We start from the raw sequence: 19,220 nt of genomic DNA, 5'->3' as shown, positions 1-19,220 counted from the left end.
AGACACAAAGACGCCAACCTTAGCATCAAATTGATCTCACTGCTCAAGGGTTTGTTATAAAGCTTCAGCAAAGATTTTAGCTAGCTTTCAGAAATCGGCGTCATATATTAATCCCAGTATTTTGCTTTCACCAGTGGAGCTGTCAATTGCCCATCCAATTTTAATATTCACATATTCGTTAGGATACATCGTTAAGTTACGTTATACTAACTCTTGTCCCTTTTTTGTTTACGTTATACTAAATTCTGGTCTTCGACATTGTCGTGAACATCTCTTCTGTTGTCAGACAGGTCAGGTGATGTTTTATTCGTTTTCATTTTTTAGCTGTTCTTGAATATATTTTGTCACAATCTGAGCCACAAGCTACCTGAAGACTGCGGATAAAAAAGCGTTTCACTTAGACACAATCTCCTATCTTTCCTACTCAAAACACGATCAGGCAAAGAGACACATGTAGCCGCTTTATTTCTAAAGTAAGTCAGGATTCAAATCCTGTCCGGGGGAACTTGCCGTTGTTTTGTTTGATTTCCTTTTCAAATTTTCTTTAGACAATTTCTTCCTTTTCTTCAATTTAAACAGAGCTTTTAAATAATCTGGAATGTCTATGTGTACCGGTCTATGCATTCAAGACAGCATCGAATGCTTTTTTCTACTTATTGGCAGGTCAGATTACCCTTTCCTTAAACACTATGCATGAGGAAATACACTGTTCTGTTTTCCACAAAATATTTGTGCGTTTGTTCCTTGCAGTACGTACTTTATTGTTACATATAATCTTAAATTTTGCTTTCCACTCATGGCAAGCTCTATGCAGTTTAGTAGTAAAGCATTGTACCGCGAAAGCGGTCCCAGTCGGGATGGAGATCCCGTTCAGGGGAACTTGCCGTTTTGTTTAAATTTCTTTTTAACCTTTTTTCGCAATGATATGTCCTTATTCCCATTTCATACAAACCTTACAAATAGTGTGGAGTGTCTTTGTATACTCGCCTTTTCACTTCATTACATTAGGGACTGTTTTCTTTCACTTATTACAAGTTCACCATTTTCCTTAAAACTTAAATTGGGGAAATGCATCGGAACGCTTCTGAAAATCCTTCTTTTTTTCGATGATTCGTTCCTTTTTCCTATTTTATACCAAGCGTACAAATAATCTAGAGTGTCTCTATGTACTCGTCTTTTCACTTTATTACATAAGAGAAGATTGGCAAATTTTCCCTTATCACAGACTCTCAAATCCAGGTTATGCATCGGAACACTGCTGAACACGTTAGAAAATGGAAAGAAAACTTTCAAGAGATTATTATAGCCCGAAAGGATTTTGAAAGGTATTGGCAGCAGTTAAGAAGTTGGTTAAAGAAGCTGGTTTGTCTGAAGATGTTGCTAAGCTTCGGCGGATAATGCAAGCCATCTGGCAGACTTATTTACCTGCCCTGAAGCATATCCTAAGACCAACGTTTGATGTTGAATCTCCAAATACACTTCATTAAGCTGATCTTCTTATCCTTTCCTATGACACACTCCCGAGAGGAAGTATACATTGACAGTTGTTGATGTTTGGAGCAGATTCAAGGCTGCTGAACCTCTCACCTCAAAAACTTTTTCTGAGTTCTGAAGAGCTTTTCAGACAATTTATAAGAGAGGATTATTGAGATGACCAAAAGCTCTTCAGGTTGATCCTGGGGGTGAGTTCACGGGTGAGGTAACCAAAGAGATACAAAGCATGGTGTGAGACTAAGAAGAGGGAAAGTAAACCTTCACAGAGATTAGGGAATAGTTGAGCGATTCAATCGAGCTTTAGATGAGAGCCTTTTCACTTTCCAATACAGTCAGGAGTTGAACTTCAAATCTTCAGAGAGATCGAGAGAATGGGTGAAGAGGCTTCCAGAAGTTGTATTAACTTTAAGCCGTGAAGAAACAGAATTGACAGGAAAGAAACCTGTTGATGCAATCTATTGCCAAGAAAAGGCAGTTTACGCAAAGAGTTCAACCACTCATTCGAGACCAGTTGGCTTGAGTGAGAAGAGACTCGGCTTTTCAAAAAATGAGGTATCTCTGCCGCCAGCGAGCTGGGAGGCGGTCGAAGAGGAGAAATTGGAACCAATTGGGTAATTAGAGGAAATTCAGTCATTTGAGCCGGTTGGGTCATTTGAAGTAGTTGAGTCACCGAACTGATTGGGTTATCTAAACTGGTTGAGTCTTACTCGAACTGACTAGCTCATTTGATTAAGTTAGACCACTAGAACAGATTGAGTCATTTGAGACAACTCGGTCATTTTAGACAACTCGGTCATTTGAGGCAATTGGGTCACTAGAAGTTATTAGCTCATTGACTGTTTCTACCAATTTAACCAATTCAGCTAGTTTGTAAGTTTTCTGCCGTAAGAGCATTTTTCTTAGTTTGAGAGTTTTAAAAAGTTAAGGCAATCTAATTAGTATATGCATTTTGTCAAGTTTAACTATTTCGGCTCATTTGACTGTTTTTACTACTTTAACCAATTTAGCTCTTTTGCGCATTTTGTCCAGCTTAATTAACTATTTTCTCTTTTTTAACTGTTTTAGGCTACTTTGTGCGTTTTCTCCACCTTCACAGTTTCGGCTAGTTTGACTAATTTTGCCAATTTAGCCAATTCAGCTAGTTTGTGCGTTTTCTCTTGTTCCTCTTGCAATTTTGCTATTTTGACAGTTTTAAAAAGTTTAATAAGTTTAGTTAGAGTGTGCATTTTGTCCAATTTAAGCATTTCGCCCACTTTGATTGCTTCGAGCTACTTTGTGCGTTTTCTCGTGTTTCACTGTTCGGTTAGTTTGGCTGTTTTTACCAGGTTAACTAATTTAGCCAATTTGGTTTCCAGATAGAGTTCATTTTGAGACAAACGACTCAAAACATTTGGCATCAGCGCTAACATAAAGATTAGGACTAATCAGTCTTGGAAACAGTACAAATGCGTGTTGTTTCAAAACAAGATAAATCTCTTGTCGACTTCTTTTACGGGTATAAACACCATTAGACTTGAAGTTTTCACTATCATTGTTGCTTATCACGACTTTTGCCAAATGCGATGGCTCCTATAAGAGCCGTTAATGAGTTCTTTAAGGTTTCTGTAATTCTGTAGCCGCCAGAGCAAAATAAAATCGCCCTTCGCCTTATTTCACATGTATAAACACCGTTAAGGTTTCACTATCGTTGTTGTTGCAAAATATTGGTGGTTCCTAAAGGAGCCGTCAATCAGTTCCTTGAAGTTTCTGTGATTCCCTGGCCGTCAAAGCTGTTATGGGTATGGCCTTGGCGTTTTATGGCGTAGACGGCATCCATTGTGAATAATTTTCTTCTTTGCGGATCATTTGTCATGCGCATTAAATACAGAGTTTTCTCCGAAAGGATCTAAGTTATGCGGTAACCATGAGTTCACGAGAGGTTCTTTGAAGCGAACTTTCTAATCATTTGAATTTGCAATAATTGTCAATACAAACATTTTCATCATAAAAACAACAAAAACGTGTTTCTCTTTTAAGTTACAACATTCTGAATTCCTTAATAGCTGAAGTTTACTTCAATCGATCAAATGGAGCTCAATCGAGCGTCTCAGGATCAGGCAGAAAATATTGGGATGATGATATGAAGTGCACACTTGGAATAGGAGGGTTTCCCATCCAGCTCACTCTAAATCCTTCCGCAATTAAGTAGGTTCTGGCAGTTCCATATTGCCAGAATGCGATAATTCGCTTGAATGAAGAGATCAGGATATGTGTTACCTAAGTCAATATTTCAAAGCAAAATTCAGAGAAATATTCACAAGAATGAAAATTGAACACACCTCAGGCGTAGAATCAAAGAGATAGCTTTCCAGGCCGAATATTAGCTAGGGCCTCAACAACTCAACTTTGATGTCAGGTGTGATGCTACATGATTTCTCGTCGATAGATACCCCGAGTATTGAGTGTTTGAGCTGTTCGTCAGAATCCATTACACCGCTCACCTTTCTTGGGGATGCTTCGCCCCACTCGCCTCTACAAACCGAGGTGCAACGTTAGATTTTCAGGGAAGGTTTAGGAATACCTAGCAGCCTGGTTTACGCTCGGAGAAAGAACTGGGCGAAAGGCAGACCCCGCCCAAGTTGCAGTGGACATGCGAAAAATGAATCCAATGCATGTTTGGTAGCTAGAGAAAAGTGGCCAACGTAGAGTAAAGTTCAGAGATTTTTCTCCTGGCCAACAGCAATGCAACGCAGAGATCAGTGTGTGCCCAGGATATCGCTGGACGAGGAGAAAGATGTCCAATGCGTCCATGAAAATTCCGAGAGACAGGATCTGATAGACTGAAGAGATCAAAGTCTCGCATCCAATCTATAAGATGAATGCTTGCGGATTACATGGAAAATTGAAAGACTGGATTCAAAGTTACCTCGTTGATCGAGAACAATTTGTTGTAGTAAATGGGAAAAGATCTGGCCTTCAACTAGTGCCCTATGGTGTCCCACAGGGATCCCTCTTAGGACCAAAGCTATTTTCGATCTTCGTAAATGACTTGCCTGACTGTATACCAAATGGTGAAATCCACCTCTATGCTAATGACACCACAGCATTCGTTATTGGAAAGAATGAAGATGAGGTAGTAACTCTACTTAACATTATGTTCTCAGAAATTAGCAAATAGTGTAGTATAAACAACCTCATAATTCATCCAACCAAATGCAAAGTTATGCTAACCTCAAGAAAGAGCTTCACTGGCCTATTGAAACCTGTCAAATGGGGAAACAAATGTCTAGAGTATACGGATAAAGTAAAAGTACTTGGAATATATATTGACACAAATTGACTTGGAAACTACATATCAAAGAGCTAACTAAATCAATTAACGCACAACTAACGTCTCTTAAAAGAATATCCTATCTGTCAACTAAGGAATTAGAAAGTATCTATTTCAGGTTGATTATACCACACAAAAATTACTGTATATCTGTATGGGGAAAACTGTTCAACCGCTGCTTTCGAACCCATTGAAGCACTGCATGTAAAAGCTGCGAGATTAATCCACAGACTCCCTTCTTCTTTAGAAGATTATGATGTAATAAAGAAGGTACATTGGCAGAACATTAGCAATATCTATAAAAAGAGACTTGCTTTTGAAATGTTTCAAATTATAAACTTTGACGGATGTCACAGATTATCTCATATGTTCAAACAAGTAAACTCTGTTAGAAAAGGCAAACTAACCGAAATGAATAAAACGACATCAGAGAGTTTGGTAGACAATCTTTATTTATTTATTAGTTGCCTGGGATAATCTGGACAGAGACATAAGAAATGCAGAAAATATGAATTCTTTTAAATTAGGTCTAAAAAAGGAACCAAGATTGATGGAAACTATTAGTTACATAAAGGGACTATGCAATAATTTAAATAGGAGAACTGAAGACTTTATATTCGATCGAAAATGATTTTGTAAAAAAAAATATTTATTTATTAGATTAATATTTAAATTTGATTATTTATTAATAATTGTTTATTAGATGATCTATATTTTATACTTATATAAGTATATACTTATATATACTTATATTATAAAACTTTTAAGATTATATTAATAGGTTCTCTTTTCTTAAATATTTTAGCATGTAGTTAGGAGGTCCACATCAGCGAAAGCTGCCCTTATCATGACCTTATTCAAATAATTATGTATGTATGTAGGTATGTATGTAATCGCTACGAGAAGTATGACTTCTTTAAAAATTCAATGTGGTTTTCTTGAGAGCCATCCGTAGTTATTTTGAGATCCCTGTAGATCCCGGTATCGCACAGGTCATGTGTTCGAATCCCGTACAGGCCTGAATTTTTTTCAACTGTCGTAGACCTCTTCAGGGAGTTTTACCACTATCACTAAACGGCTGTATTTATAAGCCAAATTTAGCGTCTATTACGGGGGCCAATGTCCATAAAGGCTTAGCCGGACTTGCGAACAGCAACAGGCGAAGTTGTGAAAAATTTAAAACGTCTAAGGCAAGGTGAGAAATGTTATGGGGGCCACGGTCTTGACTAAGACCGTGGCCTCAAAAATCTTACTTGCATAGATTAGCTATTGTCACAGTTTTCGTACAACACACAGTACAATCTAAGTCTGACTGGATATCACAATGGCGATCGGTTGGCTCTCTCGGTGTAGCGCGTCTCTTGTACTAGTATTGTTATTTGCAACATCTCTAAACATCTCATCTGTACCCGAAAGGCTTTTTGATGATGGAAACTTGTTTCTGGCCCTTAATTTAAACTCTGCCAGCTTTCCTGGACGAAACTCTGGTCTACCAAGACGCTCAACACGTATTGCCTCGTCGCCATCTTGGAAACTTCAAGCTTCGATTTACTTGGCTAACGTCAGTCTTTCTGCCTCGTACTTACTGCTCTTAGCCGGGGATGTGAGCTCCAACCCCGGTCCGGTGAAAGATCCGTGTGCTATTTGTTCTAAAGGATGTCGCTCAAACCAAAAAGCTATTCAGTGTGACGGTTGCGACAAATGGCACCATGCTAAATGCTTGAACATGGGCGTTGATGAATATTATTCTCTCGCAACTAATGAATCTTCTACCTGGATGTGTTTTACTTGTCTGTTTCCTGGCATAGACTGTTTAGATGACTCTTATTGCAATACTACTACTCAGCAACGGTCAGACAATAACGATTTTCATTCTGACGTTCGCATGTTACGGGGTTTCAAGATTGCTCATTTAAACGTTAATCGTTTGGTAAACAAACTCGATCATGTAAAGGAACTCGTCCACAAACACTCCTTCGACATCTTGACTCTTTCTGAAACCTGGCTAGCTCCAAATATTTTGGACAATGAGATCACGATACCAGGGTACTCGCTTGTGCGTAAGGATAGACAGTGTTTGACCAAAAGTTGTGGTGGAGGAGTTTTAATTTTCGTCCGGGATGGAATCCCCTTTGTCGTTATGTCTGATCTCATAAAGCATAACTTTGAATGTCTGTGGGTGGAAATCAAGAGACCTAAATGCAAACGAATGATACTGTGTTGTTCTTACAGACCTGATGATGGGAACATCGATGGTTTTATTTCAAATCTAGCTGATTCGCTAAATTACATCGACACTGAAAACTCCGATATTGTTTTGGTGGGTGACTTTAATATTGATTATTCCACCAAGAATCAGTTATGCCGTAAACTTGATGAATTTGCATTACAACACAGTCTTTCTCAGATTATTTGTAAACCTACTCGGGTCACTGAGAATTCTAGCACCACGATAGACTTGATGTTCGTTAACAACACTCACAGGGTCGTGCAGTCCGATGTTCTGCAGTCAAGCATCAGCGATCATAGCATTGTGTTCTGTACTATCAAGGGAGGTGTAAAGAAACTTCCACCAAAGTTGCTCGAGTATCGTTGTTTTAAAAGCTACAACAAAGAAGCATTCTTGCGTGATCTCAGCAACTTACCTTGGAGCATAATCGAAAGTGCTAATGATGTTGATGATGCCGTGTTCCTCTGGGAAGGTCTTTTCAATAGCATTGCAAACGACCACGCTCCGATAAAATCAAAGCGTGTGAAGGGGACAAAGACACCGTGGGTTACGAACAAACTCCTCGAAATTCGGAGTGATCGAGATTACCACTGGAAACAGGCTCAGAAGTGTAAGAACTCGCAGTATCACTGGCTAATGTACCGAAAATTGAGGAACTGTGCCAATAGCGAGGAAAAGAAGCTGAAATCGAAATATTATTGTCGGCTGATAGAAGATGCTAAAGGTGACAGCTCCAAGATGTGGAAAGCAATTAAAGAGACACTTCCCTCTAACCACAATGAAATTAATGCAGTTTTTGGTCATGGAAAATTGCAGACTGACCCCAAAGGCATTGCAGAAACTCTAAACAATCACTTTTCAAGCATCGGCAAGAGCCTTGCAAAGGCCTTTCGTGGTTTAAAACCGACTCAGTACGATGCAGTTCCTACCTTATCGTTCTCTCTCAAGTATGTGACGTCAGCCTTTGTTGAAAAGCAGCTGCGCCTAATGAAAACCAATAAAGCGGTAGGACTAGATAGCATTAGTGCACGTTTACTCCGTGATGCAGCAAATGTACTTGCTTCACCTCTGCGGGATATCATAAACCTCTCTTTTGAGAAGGGTCAATTCCCATCATCTTGGAAATGTGCGAAAGTGACTGCTCTTTTCAAAGAAGGTGATAAGTCCGATAAAGATAACTATCGTCCCATTTCTGTCCTGCCCACGGTCAGTAAAGTAATTGAGAGAGCTGTTCATTCTCAACTTTACGGCTACCTTGACTCCAACAATCTGCTTGCTGTGAACCAGTTTGGCTTTAGACGTGCAAGATCTACCGCTTTAGCTCTAACGCAGTTTACCGATGAAGTGCTAAGTAATATGGATAAAGGTTTAGTAAATGGTGTAGTTTTTATTGATCTGAAGAAGGCCTTCGACACCGTTGACCATGTCATTTTACTCGGGAAGCTCAAATCTCTAGGATTACGCAGCAAGAATCTGGAGTGGTTCCATTCCTACCTATCCTCTCGTTACCAGAAGACTGTGATTGGTCAAGCCTCTTCTCCTGCGCAGAAGGTTTCCGTTGGTGTTCCTCAGGGATCTATTCTCGGTCCATTACTATTTGCCATTTACATCAACGATCTACCCAAGGTCCTTCGGAACACTACGGTCACCTTATTCGCTGATGACACTGCTATCTACTGCTCTTCTCAATCAGCCCGTGACCTACAGACCATGTTGAATCAGGATCTAGACAGGCTAGCTCAGTGGCTCTACAAGCATAAACTTACACTAAATATCTCGAAGTCTAAATTCATGCTCATTGGCGGTCCAAGGAAACTTAACACCTTAGAAGAATTCACATTAATAATCAAGGAGAAGGAGTTAGACAGAGTCAATTCGTTCAAGTATCTGGGCGTAATTATCAATGAGAATCTGTCTTGGACTGATCATGTGGATTACATTAAGACCAAAGTGTCTCAGAGGCTTGGCGTTTTACAGAGAATAAAACATCTTCTGCCAAGAAATACAAGGGAACTCTTTGTAAAAGCCATGGTGCTGCCAATCCTTGATTATGCAGATGTGACTTGGGGGGATAAATCCAACACCACTCTGATGAACAAGATCCAATTACTCCAGAATAAAGCAGCTAAATTAATTTTAGATATGCCAAAGCATTCATCAGCAACAGAAGCTCTTGATCTACTTGGTTGGGATACATTGGAAAAAAGGCGAAGATCACATCGTCTATTTTTGGTTTTTAAGTCCTTGAATGGACTAATTGATTGGAATTTTAATTTTAATCATTTTAAAGATATACATGATTATAACACTCGTTTTAATAACAACATTTGTAAACCACAATCAAAGCGTACATGGGGTCAGCATCGGTTTGTTTGTCATGCAGTAGATGACTGGAACGCTCTCCCAGACGGCATTAGGAACATTTCCGATTTTTCAGTTTTTAGACGTCTTGTTAAAAACATGTAGTCTCTTCTATTGATTATACCCTTTTATCCTATTCTTGATAACCATATTTATATTTTCTGTTATCCTTACGTTAGATTTATGCAGGGCCTCACTGAAAACCACACTTTGTGACGTGGGCTCCCTGTCAAAAGATCTTATTTATTATTTATTATTACTGCAGTTGAACGTAGTCTTAAAGACAATAATCTTGCCTGGCTGAGATATATGCTTAGGTGGCCAGGAGAACCATTTCTTCCTGTCGTTGTAACGTACACCGGGAAACAGCGGCAGTAAAAACTTAAATGGATGGCCTCTACGTCGCAGTCGCTTCCAGAACTTGTCCCTAGCCTCGGAGAAAGACTTAGAGGAAAAACTGTTTCCAAAACTCCCTGAAGAAGTCTAAGAGAGTTAGAGCAAACGCGTCAGAGAATAAAGAAGCCTTACAAATACAGTTCGCATAGGTGCTGCTCACTAGTTTAGTTTAAAGAAACTTTTTAAAAAAAATTTCAAAAAGTATGCTTAAAATCAAAGTGCTCTGTGAGCAAACTCGTGAATTGACACATGATTTTTTAGATTATGTTTAATGTTATCTGGTTTAGGGAATTTTGTGGTTGATTGTCATATCTAGAGTACGAGCAGTAGTTCAGTGTTTGCTGATGTAGCAAAGAAACAAAGTAACGTTGGGATAAGAAGGCATTACAATTGAAATGATCATGCTATTACATTTGACAAGGTGGATGATGTCATGTGTTTTAAACATATATCATTTTTGTTTCTGGTTCAAAATAAAAGGTTGAAGTAAATGTGGGTGAAAAGTGAAATTTACTGTCTTTCGTTGTAAATATTAGAAAATCAAGGCAATACTGTCTTAATGAAAACATTAAGACTTCCCTCTTTATCAAATGAGACAAAGGGGAACGAGTTTTGAGTGATATAACTAAGCCAAGCCTGCAACCGTCATTTTGGATCTTCGCCTGGGTAGATTTAAATCACGTGCTAGGCAACGTATAATCAATAACAAGATAGAATTTCATTTCAGGCCTATTTATCAATTTTGTGGTGTGTAACTTTCGCATTTTAGTACGTTGTATGTATGTTAAATCTTCAAATTGTCTTGAAACTTAAAAGAAAATTGTTCTTTACAAATTCACTGAAAATCGGTAGCTAAAATTGTTTGTTTAGGTGTTATTTGATTTTCGTGTTAACTTGTTATTTCGTCAGTCGCCGGCATCTTTTGTTGCTTCACACAGGAAAAACACACGCGACGAAACGTAATGATCAATTTTGTCCTCAATCTCAAGCTATAACAGAAAAAGCTTTTCAACATCTGAAAACTCCGAGCGCTTAGAAGTAAGTGATATTTTCAATGAATCTTCGGATTGTTTTCAAGTTCAAGGATTGTAAATTACAGTTTTATGAAAAACGAAGGTTGTTCTGTTATTTCAGTGTGAATCCTTGCATGCCTGCCAGTCGCTGGCGCCGCTTGTTGAAACTAAAACGAAAAAAAAAACTCTTTTAAGATTATCATTGGCTTCTTTTTCACCCCACCACTATTCTTAGCAACAAAGGTCGCCATTTCGTCTGTTTATTGCTCGCCAAAAACTATAAAATGCACTCAAAAGCCTAAAATCTAAAAAAAGTTTACAGGAATCGACCAATCGAGCGAACGAGCGAGCGAATTCCATTCCCCACATCGTATCTATAACTCGCTCTTGCGCATGCGCACAATTCACGATTTTTAAAAAGGGAGACTTTGCAACATTTGGACCGATAAATTTTACTTTGTTTCACTTTTAAGTGTCGATATATTCTTATTGTATTGTCCAATCGAAGATTTTGTCTTTAGATTATTCAATTTTCAGAACTAATCTTCAACACAGCGCTACGCAATTTAACGGCCTTGAAGTAATTTAAACAACAATTAGGAAAGAGCTATTAACACGAGTTTATATTCTCTTTATAATAAAGTTCGGATATAACGCGCGCTGTCATTGGTTGAAAGAGCGTGCTCTATGAGAGTATAGAGCATGGAGCTGAGCTAAAGCTGTCACGCCATCTGCCAAATTGTATTGTTCGACCTTTTGCGGGACTTCTTTTTAGCTTTTTTTCGATAATTGAAAGTGAAATTTCGGAACAAGCGAGCCGGCAAGTAGCAACAGAAGAACCAAACAAAGGTTTGTAAACATACCAGGCGCCGTAATTTACGTTATTAAAATGTGAGCAGATAGGAAAATCCTCAAAGGAAAAACGAAATAGACATTCCAAGTTTTAAAGATTTTCACGCTCAGTTAGATTGCAAGCTTACGTACGGTAATAAAAATCAAACACAGCTAACACTCGTATAGTATATAAAGTTCAGTGTTCAAAAACAAAACAGAAATGATGAAAAATATAACCAATCTGGCATAACTGTTAAAATTCATACTAGTCATAACGGTGTCAGAGCGAATATGATCATGCTGAAGTCCATCGCGGCTCGCTCATCACGGCGATCTCCGGTCATAACAGTAAAGCAAGCCTCAGAAACTACATCGGCCGCCCTTCAAGTGAAAAAATAAGAACTTGCTCTGATATCCTTTCCGATGCGTTGAGTGGAAAGTCACTGCAGCCAGGTTTTGCGATGCTGTCATCCCGAGCGATCTTCATGTTCCGGTGAATTCGACTGTCGTTCATTCAAAAAACACTCGCCTTGCACAGTTTGTTTTCTACCTTGTCACATGAAAAAACTCGCGTGTCTTTATGAGCTAAAGTTTTTTTTTATTATTTGTTTTTTATTCGGCTGAAGTCCACTTCAAGATTCTGTATTAGAGACTTCGAAACTTCAAGCGAAAGTGTTAAATTCGACTTGCCGAACTATTTTAGTTTGTAAACTATCGCAGATTGTGAACTTTGATGGTTTAACACTTTTGACAGCTTTTGTCTTGTACGGCCAATCAGATTATTTGAACCATTCTAACAGGGATTCTGATTGGCTTATTGGAGCGTGCTTTATGAGAGTATGGAGCACGCTGACGACACTGTTGCTCGCTTTGGAAATAAAGTTTGTTTCGAAAATTGAAAGTAATTCTTGGGGAATTTAGCGGATTCTTTATTATAAAACAAATAGAGAAGCCTTGACTGTGCTCTGTTCTGTTATAAAGCACTTAGGAAGCGGCCAGAGCACTCAAGAAGTGGGGAGAGACACTCGACTACGTCTCTTGTTTCTCCCTACACTTCTTTCGTGCTCTAGCCGCTTCCTGCGTGCTTTATAACAGAACAGAGCACAGTCAAGGCTTCTCTATTTGTTAATTCTTTGGTAACACGCGATTATCTGGTAACCACGACAAATGTGCACACTGACTTTCAGCGATTTGTTTATTTCTGAAGAGAACCATAGGAGTAAGGCTATCAATTTATTTCCATTAAAAATTAGGCAAAGAAGAGATAAAAAGGCGGTATGTATATCAAAATTGTGAAGCTGACGTCATGAACGGTAAAACGTTTCGCCGCGAAATGTAAATTAAAGATTTTCTTTACATTTACGTACAGGATAACTTCGGTTATTGCAGCATGTTCTCCTTGTCCTATCATAGAGCGAAAGAGGATTGGAAACATACTTTTTTAAACGTTTGTTACGCTTTTCGAGACTCTACAACATAAAAAATCCTGGCCACGTGAAACGGAATAGAACGGAAGGTGTAACAACTTATGAATTACGGACTTCCGCACAAAATAAAAAGGTTTCGTTAAAATTTTTCAATATGGCAGGCAAGTTTGATATTCGTTCGCTTCTGCGAAATTGGAATTTTCAACGATTTGGATGGTTTGATTCTGCATCTTAAGATATTTAGGAATCAATGAATGAGGCTAACTAGAATAACAAAGACAAGTAAAACATTGCTTGATCTCATTCTCACAAACAACAAGAAACAAATATAATCATCATCGTCGATGTCCAAACCAGTGTCCAAACCAGTGATCACTCCCTTGTATTCATTATTTTAAGACGGTCAGCACCAAGACTACAATCGCGAAAAATTTATGCCAGAAGTTAAAAGAATTTTAATTGAGGTATCTTCTTAGAAGACCTAAAAAACGCCGCATTCCATGTTCTGGATATCTTTGATGATGCGGATGATAAATTATTTGCATTATAATAAATGAACAAGCACCTACAAGGAAATTTCACGTAAGAGGAAATCAAGTGCCTTTCATGATTGAGCAATGGCGCAAATCCATCCGACACAGAAATAAGCTGTGGAAAATCAATCAATCAATCAATCAATCAATCAATCAATCAATCTATCTATCTATCTATCTATCTATCTATCTATCTATCTATCTATCTATCTATCAATCTATCTATCTATCTATCTATCTATCTATCTACCATTTCAGTACTCATCCAAGCATTCAGTCTATACTGACTAACTATTCTTCGAAAATAATACTAAATTTTGATTTTGAACATACAAACTCAAAGCAAGTGGAGAAGTTCTTTTTAGAAATGAATACCCGTAAATCTTGTGGCCATGACTTAATTGATACCTCCACGATTACTGAAAGAGTCTGCATCTGTAACATCGGAGCCTATGCAAAATGATTTACTGTTCAATCAGTCTAGGTCATTATCCTTCACGCTGGAAAATGGGACAAGTTACCCCTTTATTTAAAAAGTATGATGAATTCTGTAAAAAGAACTACAGACCCGTAACTGCTTTTCCAGCCCTCAATAACATTTTTGAACGAATCCTACTAAAACAACTTAAGCATTTTTATCAAGATATCTTATCAGATTTCTGTTGAGAAGAGCGTGACTTTGCATGACATTACCTTACGTTATGCCTTTTTCGTGAGACAATGAGTGACAGCTGTCCAGTGATTTTACGGATAAAAAACATGCGGTTCGCGCTGTGTTTGTTGTTGGGATTTAGGATTCGCCGGGCGTCGTTGAGTGCTTTGATCGTGTCTCGCCATAATATCTTTCTGTTATTATTTTATAAAAATCGTTGTGTTGTCATCCTGGAGTTCGTTTATATCTTCGCAACATTTTTTGGCGACCACGAAGTGACATTAGGGACCTAAAGCACGGTAGACGAAAAGGACAACGAGGAAGAATATGTCTGTGCGAAGTCTGGGTCGAGACCGCTGTTCACTGGTAAAAAACGGGCAGGAAAATGTGAACTTAAGCTGCTCTCGATGTGAACGTGAACGTGAACTTAAATAAATCAAAAAAATTGTTTCAAAGCTCCAGTCTTACCATTATGGTTTCTTTCCACGAACTTCAGGAGCTTTTTCTCCGTAGCCACTTCCATGGATATTTAAATGATGAGGAACTGTTGCTGTTATATGACGAATACAGTCCAAAAAAATCCAGATTTTCCTTACGAGAATTGTGGCAGGTTTTCACTCGGAGACATGAACGATTCAGAGTGTGTGGCAAAATTTAGATTCAGAAAACGTGACCTTCCACTACTCCCAGATGTCCTCCAAATTCAAGATAGCTTTACGTGCTACCAAAGACCCGTTGCGAGTGAAATGGAAGCCCTTTCCATTCTACTACGAAGGTTGGCTTATCTGTGCAGATATAACGATATGCTTCCTCGATTTGGGAGGCCAGCACCTGTACTTAGCATGGTCAGCAGTCAAGTACTTGATTATGTATATGATGTACACAGCCACAGAATCACGCAGTGGAATCGCGAAATTCTTTCGCCGCAAGCTCTTCAACTATGTAGCGACGCTATTGCTGCCCACGGAGCTGCCTTGAATAACTGTTTTGGATTTGTTGACCGAACAGTTCGTCCAATATGCAGGCCAGGGGAACATCAGCAGGCGGTATATAATGGTCACAAGAGAGTCCATGCTCTAAAGTTTTAGTGTGTGGCTCTCCCCAATGGTCTCGTAGGACATCTATATGGCCCAGTAGGTCAGAACTTCACTTGATTTGAGTTTTCTCTAATTTCAAGGATGTTCATAATAGAAAAGCAAACCTGTAGCATTTTTAAATAAAAAGATTTTATTTGTTCTTTTTTAGAAGGAAGGAGGCATGATGCAGGTATGCTTGCAGATTCAAGACTTCTCAATGACCTTCAGACGTTTGCAAACTCACCTTTGGGGAATCCTTATTGTATTTATGGTGATCCTGCTTACCCTTTAAGGGCGCACCTCATAGCTCCCTTCAGGAATGGAGTCTTGACTTCTCCCATGATGGAATTTAATCAGTCAATGAGCACTGTTAGAGAATCAGTATAGTGGCTATTCAATGACATCACTAACTACTTCAAGTTCTTGGACTTAAAAAAAAACTTAAAAATTGGCCTTAGCAGTGTAGGCAAAATGTATGTTGTCGCTGCCCTCCTTCGAAATGCCCTTACATGCCTCTATGGCAATCAGACATCTTGCTTCTTTCAGTTAGACCCTCCATCACTACAGGAATACTTTGCTTGATCAGAGCAATTTCACCTATTACCTTACTATATGGTAATTAGATATCATTAAATACTTGTTTTGTGAGGAACAATGGGAAGCCATACACTTTGTTCAAAGATTCTAAATTTTGCACATGCTGATATGCTTGAATGGTCAGCATGTGTTCACAACTGTTCTTCATTCTATATCTAATTTGCATATAAGGGTCAAGTTATTTTTCAGCAAGACTTGATTTTTATTCATAACTGCAAAGGTAAAGAGGGAAAGTGGCTAAAGTTCCAGTACAAAACATGGTCCATGTAATTAAAATCAAATGTGATTGGAAACTTAAAGTTCATTTTCATAAAAAAAAGTGTAATCTACCATCCCTCTCTCTATTTTCTAAACAACAGCAGGGCCTTGGTTTAAACTGGTAAAAAATAGAAGAGCGTGGGGGGGCATAAGTACCTCGCCCTCTCCCCACCAAAAAAACCTGCCCTCCAAAAGCCATCATCCCTGAATAAGTAACCAATGCTGTAATCAGCAAAAATAATGCAAATGGCTAATAAAAGTAGATTTTAACATGAAGTCAAACGAAGCTCAAATAAAAACTAGTAAATGCACCATGAACAGTATTACAGTTGTAATTTCAAAATATAACATTGTTTGCCTTAATTGTTACTGTCTCTTGAATGTAACAACATACAATTCCTCAAATTCATATTGAACTAAACTTACTAAATGGATTGAACCCAACAGTCTCAGTGGTATGTTTAGTGCAATCAAGTAGATTAGAATGAACTTGGAAAGGACCACTGTTGTTGAAAATGACTAACATTTTAAAAACACAGGCATCTTCAAGCTGAAGTGTTTGGTTTCTTTAGTTGCCAAAATGCCATTCAATGTACTCAGCAACAGCCCTTTTCAGGACTACCCTACACTGCCAATCACATTTGAATCTAAATTCAGTTTTCAGATTTTGTCTCCACTAAACGACAATAACACAGTAGTGTACACCAAATAAGTTTATTAAGGGAAGCCTGCCGAGAATCAACCCGAGGCATAAACAGGCCAAGGCATGTATACATACATATATTCGCAATCCTGATATACAGTCAATTCCTTACACATTAAAAAATAGGTATATATTACTAACATGCAAACTTCACCAAGTCTGGATTAAAAGAGATGGGCAACCGCTTACAAGGACATAACTACGGTTATACAGAGGCCAGAAAAACCCCTTTGGGGAACAAAATGACAGGATATCCGGGTAGGAACCATGGCCCAAACTCAGAGCAGTTGGCAGCCCATCCTACGAGGCTTCACAGTTAAAGAAAATATGTTTTCAAACTAAAATAAATTTGTCATCAGCCAGAGGTGAACGGTTGGTTCTGAGGCCTAGATGGACACCACGTGCTACACTTTCACTGCACTTCCACTTATATACTTATACTTCCACTTATATACCACTGCATCATTACCCATGATGCTCGGGCCTAAGGCATACAGAACTAGACGATTGTAAGATAACGACTTCGACGCCTTTACGGAGCTGGTCATTTTTGCTTTTCAAAACCTTAATAATCATGAAGCCTTCTTTAAAGGAAATATCACTTCTTCTAATTCTAGACACATCGTCAAACCTAAAGAAACTGGCAAAAGATTAAACATACATAGAAACATTACGCAACTTTACGGGGTTATCTAAGTCTGATTTCTTAATGTCGTGGATTAAAAGGACCGAAATAGGTTCTTTACGACTAAGGACACTGGTACCATGAACTCTTTTGGGCGCCGTACTCACGGCTTCAGCAATTGGGTCATCAGTTAGGGAGGGGATTCCTGCCAAGTCAGAGGCCCGTTTTAAGCCATAGAAAGCAGAATCGACCGCGCTAGGGGAGTGGGTTTCCACTAGAAGACGCTAGATTAGTGGGTTTCCTCTAGAAGATGTTGTAAATACAAAACCACATGAAAAGAGCTAGCGAGAAAGGCTTTCCCGTTTAACTTATCGTTTGCAAACGGATTCCATCCGCAGAAAGCTCGGTTGTATACTATAAAAGTCCCATTTGCTTTGGAAGAGAGTACAGTCGTCTTCAGTCGATCATTCAGTCCCTCAAGCAAGTCGTCAAGCGGTCCGTCCCGGAATGCCCAAAATTCCGAATGAAAAATATCCAAACGAGAGTTAAAATAAGGCAAAGTGAGGAGTACAATCCAACAAGAAATAACTAAATAAATAGATAAATGAAAATAGGATAACCGGGAATAATCAAACTCCATGAAAAAAAAAACTCCAAACTCGAATGAAAAATATCCAAACGAGAGTTAAAATAAGGCAAAGTGAGGAGTACAATCCAACAAGAAATAACTAAATAAATAGATAAATGAAAATAGGATAACCGGGAATAATCAAACTCCATGAAAAAAAAAAAAACTCCAAACTCGAATGAAAAATATCCAAACGAGAGTTAAAATAAGGCAAAGTGAGGAGTACAATCCAACAAGAAATAACTAAATAAATAGATAAATGAAAATAGGATAACCGGGAATAATCAAACTCCAACAGAGAATACATAGACAACTGAAATCTGCAAAGTGGACCACAAATGGGTTCCTTTAATTTCAAACAATGCTGAATAAATTCTTGACACAAGTAAGTAGTGCACCGACAAAACGTGAAATACTGGCCAAACTTGCAAAAGTGTACGACCCCTCGGCCTGGCGTCCCCCATTACACTGCGAGGGAAGCAAATCTACAGAGAAGCGTGCTACTGCAAAGTATCATGTGATGCAGTTATCCCAGAGAATCTGAAAATACGCTGGCAAAGGTGGGAGCAGTCACTTCCGGCGGAAGTGACCACACGCAGACCCTTAGCACCTTATCAACAACCAGTCATCTCCACTGAGCTGCATGTGTTCGGGGACGCGTCAACTTATGGGGTCGGAGCAGCAGTGTATTCAGTCGTAAACCAAGAAGATGGAATCAATCAAACCCTGGTTGCGGCAAAAGCAAGATTAGCCAAGAGGGAACTAACCGTACCCAGGTTGGAGTTAATCAGCGCTCACATGGCTATCAATTTAGTCATCAACATAAGAAACGCACTAAAAGAACTACCTGTACCCATGATCTACGGTTGGCTGGACAGCACCGTCGCCCTCCACTGGATTGTGGGAAATGGCCAGTACCGACAGTTCGTCTCTAACCGCGCGCAAAAAGTAAGACAGTACCCACAGATCCAGTGGAGACACGTGCCCACTACTGATAACCCTGCGGACCTGGCGAGTCAAGGAAGCCAGGTTACCAACGCAGAGCTTTGGTAGAATGGCTCAGCGTGACTGCGTAATCCTGAA

General features: G+C 38.9%; 2 protein-coding genes across 2 annotated transcripts; both read left to right on the top strand.

Moving 5' to 3' along the window:
* The first annotated feature begins 14,876 nt into the window (after positions 1–14,876).
* LOC136282135 (uncharacterized) lies at positions 14,877–15,338 on the top strand. Its single transcript, XM_066169394.1, has one exon. The coding sequence runs from the start codon at positions 14,877–14,879 to the stop codon at positions 15,336–15,338; it is 462 nt and encodes a 153-aa protein (XP_066025491.1).
* Positions 15,339–17,057: 1,719 nt separating this feature from the next.
* Positions 17,058–19,190, top strand: LOC136282498 (uncharacterized). Its single transcript, XM_066170136.1, has 2 exons — positions 17,058–17,142; positions 18,664–19,190. Exons 1-2 carry the CDS (start codon positions 17,058–17,060, stop codon positions 19,188–19,190), a joined length of 612 nt encoding a protein of 203 aa, XP_066026233.1.
* The last annotated feature ends 30 nt before the right edge of the window (positions 19,191–19,220 follow it).

This window comes from Pocillopora verrucosa, chromosome 7, assembly GCF_036669915.1.
Source record: "Pocillopora verrucosa isolate sample1 chromosome 7, ASM3666991v2, whole genome shotgun sequence".
Classification (NCBI taxonomy): Eukaryota; Metazoa; Cnidaria; class Anthozoa; order Scleractinia; family Pocilloporidae; genus Pocillopora; species Pocillopora verrucosa.
Note: the sequence above shows the minus strand (reverse complement) of the source record. Positions and strands in the feature narration are given on the sequence as shown.

Coding starts and splice junctions, on each gene's coding strand:
- LOC136282498 (XM_066170136.1), top strand. CDS start 17,058: ATGGGCAACCGCTTACAAGGACATAACTACGGTTATACAGAGGCCAGA. Junction 17,143..18,663: donor CAAAATGACAGGATATCCGG/GTAGGAACCATG, acceptor CATGTGATGCAG/TTATCCCAGAGAATCTGAAA.
- LOC136282135 (XM_066169394.1), top strand. CDS start 14,877: ATGAACGATTCAGAGTGTGTGGCAAAATTTAGATTCAGAAAACGTGAC.